This window comes from Chiloscyllium punctatum, chromosome 8 (assembly GCF_047496795.1).
Source record: "Chiloscyllium punctatum isolate Juve2018m chromosome 8, sChiPun1.3, whole genome shotgun sequence".
Classification (NCBI taxonomy): Eukaryota; Metazoa; Chordata; class Chondrichthyes; order Orectolobiformes; family Hemiscylliidae; genus Chiloscyllium; species Chiloscyllium punctatum.
This window is the reverse complement of record NC_092746.1, coordinates 102835896-102848819: the sequence shown is the minus strand read 5'-3', so window position 1 is coordinate 102848819 and position 12924 is coordinate 102835896. Positions and strand designations below refer to the sequence as shown.

At 40.7% G+C, this 12924-nt stretch overlaps 1 protein-coding gene across 4 annotated transcripts in view; it reads right to left on the bottom strand.

Moving 5' to 3' along the window:
* Positions 1 to 12924, bottom strand: part of larp4b (La ribonucleoprotein 4B) — a 139034-nt gene that overhangs the window by 45127 nt on the left and 80983 nt on the right. For all 4 annotated transcript variants that reach the window (XM_072576176.1, XM_072576178.1, XM_072576179.1 and 1 more), the window contains one exon: positions 4065 to 4174. In XM_072576176.1, coding sequence (XP_072432277.1) covers positions 4065 to 4174 — 110 coding nt within the window. The remainder of the gene's footprint in view (positions 1 to 4064; positions 4175 to 12924) is intronic.

Sequence of the window (12924 nt, the reverse complement as noted above, 5' to 3'; positions counted from 1 at the left end):
CTGCACAGCTTACCTACAGCCACAGGCAAGGTGCCAGAGAACTGGTGTGCGAATGTTGTGCCTTTGAGGGCTGCAAGGGGTAGTCTCTGAACTATAGACTGGAGTCTGACAGTAGTACATAAGTTGGTGCAAGTAATTTGGAAAAATAGGATTTATATGCATTTGCGAAGGCTAGGACTGATTAGGGATAGTCAGCATGGCTGTGTGCTTGCTAAGTACTATTTAACTTTAGTGTTTTGAGGAGGTAACCAAAATAAAGAGATATTATGCTCTGCTTTTGTATGTTGTATATGTGGACTATGACAGTGAACTGATTAGTACAGTTAGATCAAGAGATTCAAGGAGAGCTTTCCAATTGGATACAAAATTGGCATGACAATACGAAACAGGGTGGTGTTGGTATCAGGCTTTTTTGGACTGGGGACCTGTGACCAGTATTCTGCAGGCATTTGTGCTGAGTCCATAGGAAGCATAGTTACTAAGTTTGCAGGTGACACTAACATTTATGGCAAATTGACAGAAGAGGTGGTTTTCAAGATTACGAAGAGATCTTGATTTATTAAACAATGGGCAGAGTGGCCTTTGGAGTTTACATTGGATAAATAATATTGCACTTCTGTAAAACAGTGGCCTTAACTTGTGCAATTAAATGCTAGGGCCTTGGGTAGCGTTGTACAGAGACCAAAGTTGGGTACATAATTTACATCACAAGCAGACAGGGTGATTAAAAGGTGGTGCTCAGCATGCTTTTCTTCACTGCTCAGACCTCTGAATATTAGGAGTTGGGACATCATGTTGAGGTTATACACTAAGTGGGTGAGCCCTCGGAGTATTGTACACAGTTGTGGTCACCTTGCTTTCGGCGGATATTAAATTGGAGAGGGTTGAGCAAAGATTTATCAAGAGGTTTCAAAGACTGGAAAGTTTGATTTGAGGGTCTAGATAAGTGGAAAAAGTTCCAACCTTCGCACAGGTGGTTGAGAGGTGACCTTTAGAGGTTTATGAAATCATGAGGAACACAGACAAGGTGAATAGTGAGGGTCTTCACCTAAGGTGGGTGGAGTTCAAACCTAGGGGGCATATTTTTAAGGTGAGGGCACAAAGGTATAAAAAGGGACCTACAGAGCAACTTTTTCATACAGGAGTCGTACATGTATGGAATGAGCTAGCAGAGGAAGTGGAGGAGGCTGGTACAATTACAACAACATTTAAAAGTCATCTGGATAGGTACAGGAATTGAAATGGTTTGGAGTGACATTGGCCAAATGCTGGTAAATGGGATAAGATTAATTTAGGATATCTGGTCAGCATGGTTAAACTGGCCCAAAAGGGTGTATTTTTGTGCTGTATGGCTGACTCTAGAATAACCCTGGGCATGGAAGGCTTGTCTTACAAGACAAGGGTAAATAGGTTAGGATTCAAAGCACTAGAGTTTCAAAGAATAAGAGGTGACCTCATTGAGGCAAACAGATTCCTAATGGTCATGACAGGGTAAGTGCTGAATGGATGTTTCCCCTCATGGATAATTCTCAGATTAGAGGGCATAGTCTGAATAAAAAAAAAGGCACCTATTACTTAGATGAAGAGGAATTTCTGAAGGTCACATCATTGGAACTCCTTGCTACAGAGACCTATGGTGCACCAACCTTGGGTACACCTATACTGACAGATATTCTGGACTTTGAGGTGCTGGTGTTGAATAGGGGTGGACAAAGTTAAATCCAATAGGTTTATTTGGGAGCACCAGCTTTTACAGCTCTGCTTCTTCCTCAGGTGGAGGTGAAGAATAAAATCTTAAGAACTTATACCCAAATGCATAGTATCAGAGATATGATACATTAAACAGGATATTCTTGATCAGGAGGCAAAATACAAGTGTTACAGAGTAAGGGCACGAAAATGGATACGGGCAAAACTGGGTCAGCCTTGAAAGGCTCAACTGCCTGCTCAAGTTCCCATTTCTCATGGTCTTAAAAGTTTGTTAGTGGGCTGGACAGGGTAGATCCTCAGGAGGTTGTTTCTCCTACAGCAGATTCAACAATTTCAGACTAAAACTGTCACCTATTTAGATTAGTGGTGCTAGAAAAGCACAGCAGGTCAGGCAGCAGAGGAGCAGGAAAATAGATGGTTCAGACAGAAACCTTCAGAAATAGCTGCCTGACCTGTGCTTTTCCAGCATCTGCAGTCCTTGTTTTTACGTGGTCACCTATTTAGACAGATGGGTAAAGTTTCTTAAATGGTAATCAATGTGCAATTCTTCCCTACACATAACTGTCAGGGCTAACAATTATAACGGCATGTCCAACTCAGCCTTGAGTCAGCAAAAGGAATCAATAAAAAGTTCGTTGTGAAAAAGGCAGGAAGGTGGAGCAAGAATTAAACCTGGCAGGCCAAACTGGGCAGCATAGTGGTTAGCACTACTGCCTCACAGCACTAGAGACAGAGGTTCAACTCCTGCCTCAGGCAACTGTCTGTGTGGAGTTTGCACATTCTCCCAGTGTCTGCATGGGTTTCCTCCGGGTGCTCCGGTTTCCTCCCACAGTCCAAAAAATGTGCAGGTTAAGTGAACTGGCCATGTTAAATTGCCTATAGTGTTAGGTGAAGGGATAAATATAGAGCAATGTCTGGGTGGGTTGCTCTTCAGAGGTTCAGTGTTCTCTTGTTGGGCCAAAAGGGCCTGTTTCCACACTAAGTAATCTAATAAAATAAAAACTGCCAACTTCTGCTCCTACATGTTATGACCCACTACAGCCAGGGTAAAACCATACAGTTTTATTCTACTGCGTATAATTAAATTGCTGCATTGTTAAACTTTCAAATTACTTGCTACACTTAAATAGTAAGGGTTAGTGCATCATGCATTAGGACTTCCAGATCCCTGTGCCTCAGTATGACAATTTAAAATGGCATGCTGTTCTCATACTCGCCTTACCCAAGTGGACTAAATTCATATTTTCCCCAGAGTATATATACCATCTGCTAAACTTTTACCCACTAGCTCCAGCAGTCAATAGTTGTGATTTAACTTTCTCTTGACAACTTACTAAATAGTTTGGATGAAGCAAAAATGCTGATGCTCAGATGAAAGGGGAAAAGGTATTCAATGTAATAGAAGGCTAGCACTGAGTGTAAGGCATTTGCTGGGGATCACAACTTGCCAACTCAATCAATATCTTTACCTACCAATATTTTATTACACCAATATTCATGATCTCCAGATATAGCCCATGAGAGAGACAAAAAACTCAATTTATGAAATTTACCTCAGATCGAGTAGCCAGGATTTTATTTCACAATACTATCGTAATTGTAACACTATGGTCACTACTTCTTTGACTGCATGACTCACATAAAAGGAATACAGTTTTTTTAAAAAACTAAGTTTCACAGAATATTACATTCAGCTCCAGTAATTTTGAATACAACATCGCTTTGACAGAGTTAGGACAGATTTGAATAAAGCTACATGAAGGTATAAACTATTGATTAAAGTACTTTTGTAACAAATAGAGAGCACTTTAAATGAAACAGCCAGAACACTGAAGCATAGTTCACACTGGCTGGTTGTTCTGTGCAAAGCTGACATTCCACCTATTTGAAATAGTATATTCTGGTCAGAAAATCTTGTATCCCATTGAAGGATGAGTGGTACTGAACTACAATGGAGATTAACTTGAATGTTTATGCGAAATACTTTGCATATACAGGCATCTCAATTTTAACATTAGTAAAATGTTCAGATGTATACACAGTGCAGGAGAAACTCATTTGCAAAAACGCTGTTTCACATCAAGTTTGATAATATCTCAAAAAAGCATAATTAAAACTTTTCATAAGCTGGTATTTTCAACAATACAGATCCAAATTAATGCTTTTTGTTGCACTGATTGAGCCATTCTTGCCCAAGCTGCCTTCCTCCAACAATGGAAGGCAGTCAGAAACAAAGTGAAACTGGAGCAGTATGTGCAATAGAAGCAAGTGTGTAAATGCAACAGGACTTCAGCCATACATACCAGAAAAAGGTTTGCGCTAATTTTTAAATTAAACTTGAAAATAAATCTAACCTGTTCCTAGGATTATATTGTCTGAGAGAGGTCAAAGGGGCTGTAGCTGATTTGAAGTTTGGAGCTGCAGTAAATCCATTTATGAAACCAGCATTAGGGAATGGAGATACCTGTAAGAGAAATTCAACATATGCTTTGAGAAAGAAAGCATTCTGATATACAAAATGACAGTCTAATTGTAGGAAAAAAATTAAGAATTCAGGAGTGCTGTGCTATTCGACTTGGAACAGGTTTGACGACGACAAGTTACTGTACATATTTTACCATTTTAATAACACATCAAGAGTGGAATCCTAATCAAACTAATAATTTAGGTCAAGTTACATCAATCTTGAAATCAAGATGGCACTATTCCTGGGTGTTCAAAAGACATTGATCAATCAATATCCAATCAGAAAAAGGTCACAGCATTCAAATTAACAGCAGGACTAGAAAACAGGGAACAAAGTCCACAAGATCAGAAATTCTAATTCTGAGAATAGAAAGGGATATTGTAAACTAAAGTTTCGTAAAAACACGAGTGATTGGCAATTAATGTCCATGGGTTCCATGGGGCAAGTGTTGGGACCCTTGCTGTTTGTGGCTTGCATAAATGATTTAAACTTTAATGTAGGAGAGTTGATTACAGTTTGCAGGTGCCAGAAACTTGGCATGGTAAACAGTGGAGGATTACCTTCAGCTAATCAGTAGCAAATGGAAATCAAGTTGAGTAAGCAAGGTGATGTTATGCACAGGACAAAACAAGAGAAGAGAAAAAAAACAGTTGGACCCTAGGTGGTAGGAAGAGTCAGAGGAGGTGTCAGGACAGGTGGATAAAAGTCATTATGATACATGAGCCCTTACTGCACTTAAAACAAGCTTCTTCAGGCAGAATTTAAGTACATCCAAGTGGATATCTTGAAACAGTATGGGATACTCCAACTACAGGTAGGACCATACTGGACCTTGTATTAGCTAATGAGCCTGGCCAGGTGACTGCTATTTCAGTGGGAGTGCACTTTGGAAACTGATCACAACTCGTTAGATTTCAAAAGTTAATAAGGGCATGTTAGGACCTTGCAGAAAAGGTACTAAACTGGGGGAAATTACAATCAGTATTAGGTAGGAGCGAGGGAAGGTTAAATGGGAGGACCTGCTGACTTGCCCAACATCTGACATGGATTTGTTTACAAAGATCCACTGATTAGAGTTTGGGACTGGCATGTTCCAGTGAGGAAGGACATGGATGGCAATTTACAGGACCCTTGGATAATAAGGAGGTACTGAATTTAGTCAAAAAAAAGCAGCAGCATATCTAAGCTTTAGGAAGCTAAAAATCAGAGGTTCATGAGGAATATAAAGCAGCAGGAAAAAATTCAAGCAGGGAATTAAGAGACCAAGAGGGACCATGAAATAACCTTAACAATGAGGATTGAGGGGATAACTAGGAGCGAAGATAGGACCACTCCAGGATCAAAACAGAAAACTTTCACTTGGAGGCAGAGGATGTGGGCAAGATCCGAGATGGGTACTTGGCATCAGTACTCACCCAGGTTTATAGAGGATGGAGAGATTAGTGTGGAGCATATTAATACGCAAAGGCAATTTGGCAATCAAGAAAGGTGTGTTACTGGGTCTCTTGAAGAGCATTAAAAGATGGATAAGACCACAGGTTGAGGGGGGCAAAGGTGGAGATTGCTGTGGTCTTGACCAAGCTCTTCATATCCTTGCAATCCACTGGAGAGGACCACAAGGTTGTTGTACCTCACCTGAAGTGGGGATAATCTAGGAAACTAAAGGCGAGTCAGTCTCTCATCGGTTAGGAAGCTCAGAGAATTCTTAGGGATAGGATTTACATGCATTTGGCCTAATTAGGGACACAATCAGCATGGCCCTTTGCGCAGGTCACGTCTTACTAACTTGATGGAATTTCAAAATGAGAAAGGTGATAGAGGGTAGAGAAGTGGATGTTGTCTATCAGAATTTTAATAAGGCTTTAGACAAGGTAGGCTCATTAAGATGTATGGGATCCAGTGATTTCACTGCTTGGATTCAGAACTGACTTGCGCCGAGGAAGAGGGGGTGTTGGTGGTAAGAGTCTTTTTCTGGCTGGAGGTCTCTGACTAGTGGTGTTCTTCAGGGATTTGTACTGGGACCTCTGATAATACAGCAATGACTTGATGAAAGCTTGACAGGTGGGTTAGCAAGTTTGCAAACAGGTTGCAAACTTGCTATTCACAACATACAGTAGCAAGTTGTGAATAGTGTAGAAGGATGTCAAAAGGATACAATGGGATGTAGAACAATTTGAGGTGCTGCACTTCAGGATATCAAATGTTAAGGAAAAGTAAATAGTTAATGGTGGGACCCTGAACAGCATTGAACCCCAAGGTCCTCTGTACAAACTGCATAGCTCCCTGAAAGTTGCCATGAAAGTAGATAGGGTGGTAAAAGGTGGTATAGGGCATGCTTGCCTTTATTGGTCAGACAATTGACTACAGGAGCCCAGATGTCATGTTGGAGCTTTATAAGACTTTGGCTAGGCCACACAATAGTGGTGTCCAATCCTGGTTGCCACAGGATGTGGAGGATTTGGAGTGCAGAGGTTTACCAGGATGCTGCCTTGATTACAGGGTATGAGCCATAAAAAGGAGAGGCTCGAAAAACAAGATTGTTTTCTCTGATGTGGCCCAGGCTGAGGGGAGACTTGACAGAACTCTATAACATTATGAGATGCATAGATAGGGTTGATTGTCAGAATTTTTCCTAGAGTGAAAATGTCCATACTAGGGGGCATGCATTCAAAGAGGGGGAAAAGGTTCAAAGGTCATGCAAAAGTGAATTCTGAAAAAAAAAATTTTTAAAAAAAAGGGGGTTTGGAACACACTGCCAAGTTGGTAGTGGAGGCAGAGGCAGACATAGCGGTGGTTAAGGGCTTTCTAGATAAGCACAGGAAAATGTAAGGAATGGAGGTATATGGCCCAAGGGCAGGCAGAAGGGATTAGCTTAAATTTGACACAGCAGCAGCATATCTAAGCTTTCAGCTAATCAGTAGCAAATGGAAATCAAGTTGAGTAAGTGAGGTGATGTTATGCGCAGGACAAAACAAGACAAGAGAAAAAACAGTCGGACCCTAGGTGGTACGAAGAGTCAGAGGTGGTGTCAGGACAGGTGGATAAACGTCATTATGAGCCCTTACTGCACTTAAAACAAGTTTCTTCAGGCAGAATTTAAGTACATCCAAGTGGATATCTTGAAACAGTATGGGATACTCCAACTACAGGTAGGACCATTCTTTTGCTGGGCTGTTGAATATTCTATTAAACAAGGCAGTGTGTTGAAGGATAGGGAGGCTATGCTTAAATTGTATAAAGTTTTGGTTATGCTACGGCTAGAGTATTGTGTGCAGTTCTAGAATTGACATAAGAGGAATGTGATGGCATTACTGAAGATTGAAGCCTGATTTAGTTAATTTCAGGATTTGATCTCTGCCAGGGAAATTCACTGATTTTGTGAATTAAAAATAGACCATGTTTACTTGGATGCAACTGGCAGTAAAACTAGGTTTTAAGCCACATTAAACAAATGCTAGGGATGATCAACAACATACATGTCAGGTGAATAAGACTTGTACGTAGGTACTTTGTACTTGAGATGACACTGTGGGGTGACATTGTAAATGTTTCACTGTACTCTGGTATATGTGACAATAAATCAAATTCTAATTCCAATCTGATACATTGCACCATTGAACAAGTAGTTTCCATAGTGTATAACATTGTTTTGAGACAGTAGGAAATGATGCATTTATCTGGACAGCAAGTGGACTCAATCCCAAAAGTTGTGTTCACTGGTCAGATAGTGTTATACAGCACAAACAGATTCCCACAGTCCAACTTGTCCATACCGAAAACTAAACTAGCCCTCTTTGCCTGCATTTCCCATATCCCTCTAAACCTTTCCAATTCATGCACCTATCCAAATGCCTTCTAAAATGTTGTAACTGTACCTGCATCTACAACTTCAGAGTAGATTCCACACATAAACAACAAAAAAAAGATTTCCCCTTGCTTGTAAAATCTTCCCCTGCAAAAGGAATAGTAGGAAGTCTACAACAGCATTCAAAAACAGCTGGGGAGAGCACAGGTCTAACATGTATCCTTTAGTGGGAAATAAGAGTACTAAGCTCAAAGAACCCTTGGTTGAGGGCTTTTAGCAACTCCAAGGAGTAATTCAGCCATGGCCACTGAGGAACACAGGAAGTACAGGAAGGACCTTAAAGCAATTAGAGAACAAAAAAAAATTTAAAAAAGACTTGCTATTGGGATTGTGCCCAATCTTAAAATCCTTTATGTAATTTTTTTGAAAAAAAGAAAGATTTACCCAGGGAAAGAGGAGTAGGGCCTATTAAGGACCAGGAGGCTAACCTGCATTTATAGCCACAGGATTTGCAAAGGTATTGAATGATTACTTCAGTCTTCACTTTGGTAAAGGAGAATGTCGGTACAGAATTCAGGATAAAAAGGAACTGAGGAACTTTCAGTTTGACGTAGGAAGTGGTGAGGTACTGGATGCTCCGTCGAGCTTAAAAACAGAAAAATCCCCTGGCCTGGACAAATGACATCCAAGCTGATGTGAGGCAAGGGAAGAAATTGCAGGGGCGATGACAAATTTTTAATTCCTTTCTGGCCAAAGGGGAAGCGACAGGCTGGAGGACAATTAATCTGGTTCCACTTGTTACAGGAGGGGTGGTAGAGTTTTCCGGGCCAGTGGGTCTCAGTGGCAGGACAACTATCAGAAAATTCGAAGGCAGCGGATTAATACCCACGTGGAAAGGAATGAGTTAATTAGGGATCATCAGCATGGCTTTGATAGATCTTTTTGAAAATGTGATTAGGTATGTGCATGAAGGAAGTTCAAATTTATATTGATTTTAGCAAAGCTTTTGACAAGAACCCACTTGGTTGAAGAGGTTTAGCACATGAATGGAGGGAAACCTGGCAAGAGAAATCAGAAACTGGCTTAGTAGCAGGACCCAAACAGTAGCACAGGGGGCTGTTTGAATGACTGGAGGCCAGTTTGCAGCAATGTACCACAAGGATCAGTACTGGGGCCCTTTAGTTACAAAAAGGGAAGGTGAAAATGTGTTTCTGGGCAGGGGGTTAGAAGAGAGACATTATACAAATTTGCAGACATTACCAGGATTGGCAGAGCGCTTAAGTAGTGAAGAGGTTTTTAGATTACAGGAAAATAAATAGGTTGGTCAACTGGAGAGACCAACAGCAGATTGTCTTTAACCCTGACAAGGAGTATTTAGTGAATATTAGGACACTGTGGAACAGAGGGATCTTGAAGTAATTATTCACAGATCCCTGAAGTCAGCAGGGCATGTTGTACGGAGTACAAGAGCAAGGAGACTACACAGAAATTGTACATAGTGTTGGTCAGACCACAACTGGAATACTGTGCGCCATTCTGGTCAGCTCACTACAGTTGGTTAGCACTACAGTTGGTTAGCACTACAGGTGTGCACAGGTGATTTACCAAGATATTACCTGGAATGGAGAAATTAAGCTATTAAAAAGGAGACATTTAATAAGCTTGGGTTGTTTTCTTTAGAAAAAAAGAGAAGTCTATGGGGAGAAAACATGATTGAGCACAGACAGTGAATAGAGAGAGAGCAGTCATTCCCCTTAGTTGAGGGGCCAATCATGAGAAGCCAGGGGCAGGAAATTCAGGAAAGAATTTGGGTTTAAAAACTGACTCAGCAGGTGGTGGAAGATGATGGCCTGGGAAGATAATGGAAGCTGGAAGCCTTACCTTTAAAAATCTGTATGAGTACTTCAAGTATCATAGCATTCAAGAATATGGAACAAGTGCAGGAAAGTGGGATTTTTGCACTTAGTGGTAGTTATGTCAGTGCAAACTCAATGGGCTGAAGGGCTTCTTCTATAGTGTTCATAAATGAATCTCACCTTAAATATGCCCTCTAGTTTCAAACTCCACTATTTGAGGGAAATGACTTTCACTATTCATTTTATATATGCTCCTCCTGATTTTATGAACTTTTAAAGTCAGATCCCTTGTGGATGCAGCAGAATTCTCCAATTTCTTGGCACTTGTTCAAGCAGCATGATTTGACAGACTGAATTACCAAACATGCTTCCACTGTAGTTTACATATTTTCAGCTATGGAGAAGATAAAAGTGCTATGAACCCAGTTGATATTACCAGAGAAATCAGATTACAGATTGGATATCTGGCTTGATAGTTCACCTTGTTTCCATTTTAGTGAACTGGTCTCCCACTCATTAATAAATCTGTTTTTTGTTTTAGAAAAAGACAAAAAAGTATAATATTCCATTAATCCCAAAAACACTGCTTGTAAAGTTCCAAACAAAAACAACTTTTACTGTACTCAAATAGTTAATATCCAATAGGCTCAAATTTTAGCTCAGAATGGAAACACTGCACATTTCTTCCTTGAAATAGCACACACCCCACCCTAAACATACTTCAATAAACCTCTTCAGAATTTTACCCCAATAGTTCTGGCATTAGTGATCCCTTATTCAGACCCATCCTAGTTTTCCTAAAGTCTCCTCTCTCCAGGAGAGAAAAATAGCCTAAGCAATTCTAACAGACAAAGCCAATGTTTCACCCTAATAAGAGATGGTAAGGCAAATAAAAATCCAACAGAGCTGCATAAGTAGTAAACTAAAATGGGTTTTAACAATGGCTACAGTAATACTTCAGAAAATCCAAAAAAGTAATTAAAAAAGAACAAAATTAGTCTCATTGCAGAAAAGGTTGTTAAAAGGAAAAAGCAACAGTTCTAAGGCTGACAAGCATGACCTTTCAGAAAGATTAAGAATTTCATTTGAGTATGCCTAACTGCAAATGCATTGAACTAAATCTGGACCTTCAATTTAAGCACACAAATGGAAAGACAGTTTAACAGCATGTCAATATTTTGCCCACAAGTCTATGAATAAACACTGACTCATGAAACAAACAAAAAAATACAAGTGCTGTAAATTAGCAAAAACAAACTGCTGGAAGCACTCAGATGCTGCCAGACCAGAAGAGACAAGTGTGAAGTAGTTCACTTTGGCACAGAATAGAGAACGCCTGCAGAATTCCAAAACGGGGATTTAGAAGTTCAGTGCAATAGTCATGAAAAGTTGTATGCAGGGCACGTTACATTTTAGGTAGCTAATTACTCATTACTAGAGAAACCCAACATTAAAAGTAAGGTTGCCATGCTTCAGTCGTGAGCATAGAGGTCACATCCAAAATTTTAGTGCAGGTTTGGTCTCAAGAATCTAAGCAGATGCATTGGAGACAGCATATCCAGAAGGGAACAGGCTGCCTGAAGAGGTTGGATTCTGCTGGTGGATGTAGTTGTTGGCCAGCTCGCTGAGCTGAGCTGGTTGGTCTTTCTGTGAGATTTCTTCTCACTGGGTAACATCTTCAGTGCTGTGTAATCTCAGGATGAAGCGCTATTGTTACCTGCCCACAACTTATACAATTCTGTCAGTCAAGGCAGGTGGTTCTATTTCTGGTTTTGCACTGCAGTGGTCTGTTGATGGAGTCTATTTCAATGTTTACAGACCCAATGTTTGAATACCAGGCCTCCAGGAATGCCAGAGCTTGTCTTAGTTTTCAATGTCCCAGTATCATAATGTTGTCCCAGTTGAATTGGCGTCCTTCACCATCAGTGTGCATTGATGAGGGAGGACTAATGCAGGAAGCATTTAGAAATAAGATGGATGAGCTGAAGGCTCTGTTAGAAATTGGCAAATACAATGTTGTGGGGTAATAGACGTGGCTTCAAGTGGACAGGGCCTGGGAAATGAATATTCAAGGCTACACGTGCTTCCGTAAAGACAGACTGACTGGACGGAGGGGTTGGGGTGGCCATATTGGTAAAGGATGATATTCAGTCCCTTGCCCGGGGTGAGGGGGCAGGGGGCGGGAGGAACTGAGAATCAGGGGATGTAGAGTCAGTGTGGATAGAGCTGAGAAATTCTAAGGGTAAAAAGATCCTCTTGGGAGTTATCTACAGGCCCCCAAACAGTAGTCTGCATGTCGGATGTAAGTTGAATCAGGAGCTGAAATTGGCCTGTCGCAAAGATGTTACTACAGTTATGGGGGATTTCAACATGCAGGTACTCCGGGAGAATCAGGATGGTATTGGACCTCAAGAGAGAGACTTTGTGGAGTACCTCCGAGATGGATTCTTAGAACAGCTGGTGCTGGAGCCTACCAGGGAGAAGGCAATTCTGGATCTGGTATTGTGCAACAAACCAGAATTGGTCAGGGACCTCGAAGTGAAGGAGCCATTGGAAAGTAGTGACCATAATACAATAAGCTTCAAATTGCAATTTGAGGGGGAGAGGGTACAATGGGAAGTGACAGTATTTCTGTTGAATAAAGGGAACTATGGAGCTATGAGGGAGGAGCTGGCCAAATTACAATGGTGCAATACCTTAGCAGGAATGACAGTCGAGGAACAATGGCGGATATTTCTGTGTATAATGCAGAAGATGCAGGATCAGTTCATTCCAAAAAGGAAGATCGATCCTTAGAGGCAGCATGGAATGCCGTGGCTGACGAGGAAAGTTAAGAAACACAAAGTTAAAAGAGAAAAAGTATAACATAGCAAAGATGAGTGGGAAAACTGAGGACTGGGAAGCTTTTAAAGAACAAGAGAATTACTAAGAAGGAAATACACAGAAAAATGAGGTACGAAGGTAAACTGGCCAAAAATATAAAAGGATGATAATAAAAGCGTTTTTTAAAGGTACGTGAAAGGCAAAAAAAGGGTTAAGACTAAAATTGGGCCCTTGAAGTCAGAAACAGGGGAATATATTACAGG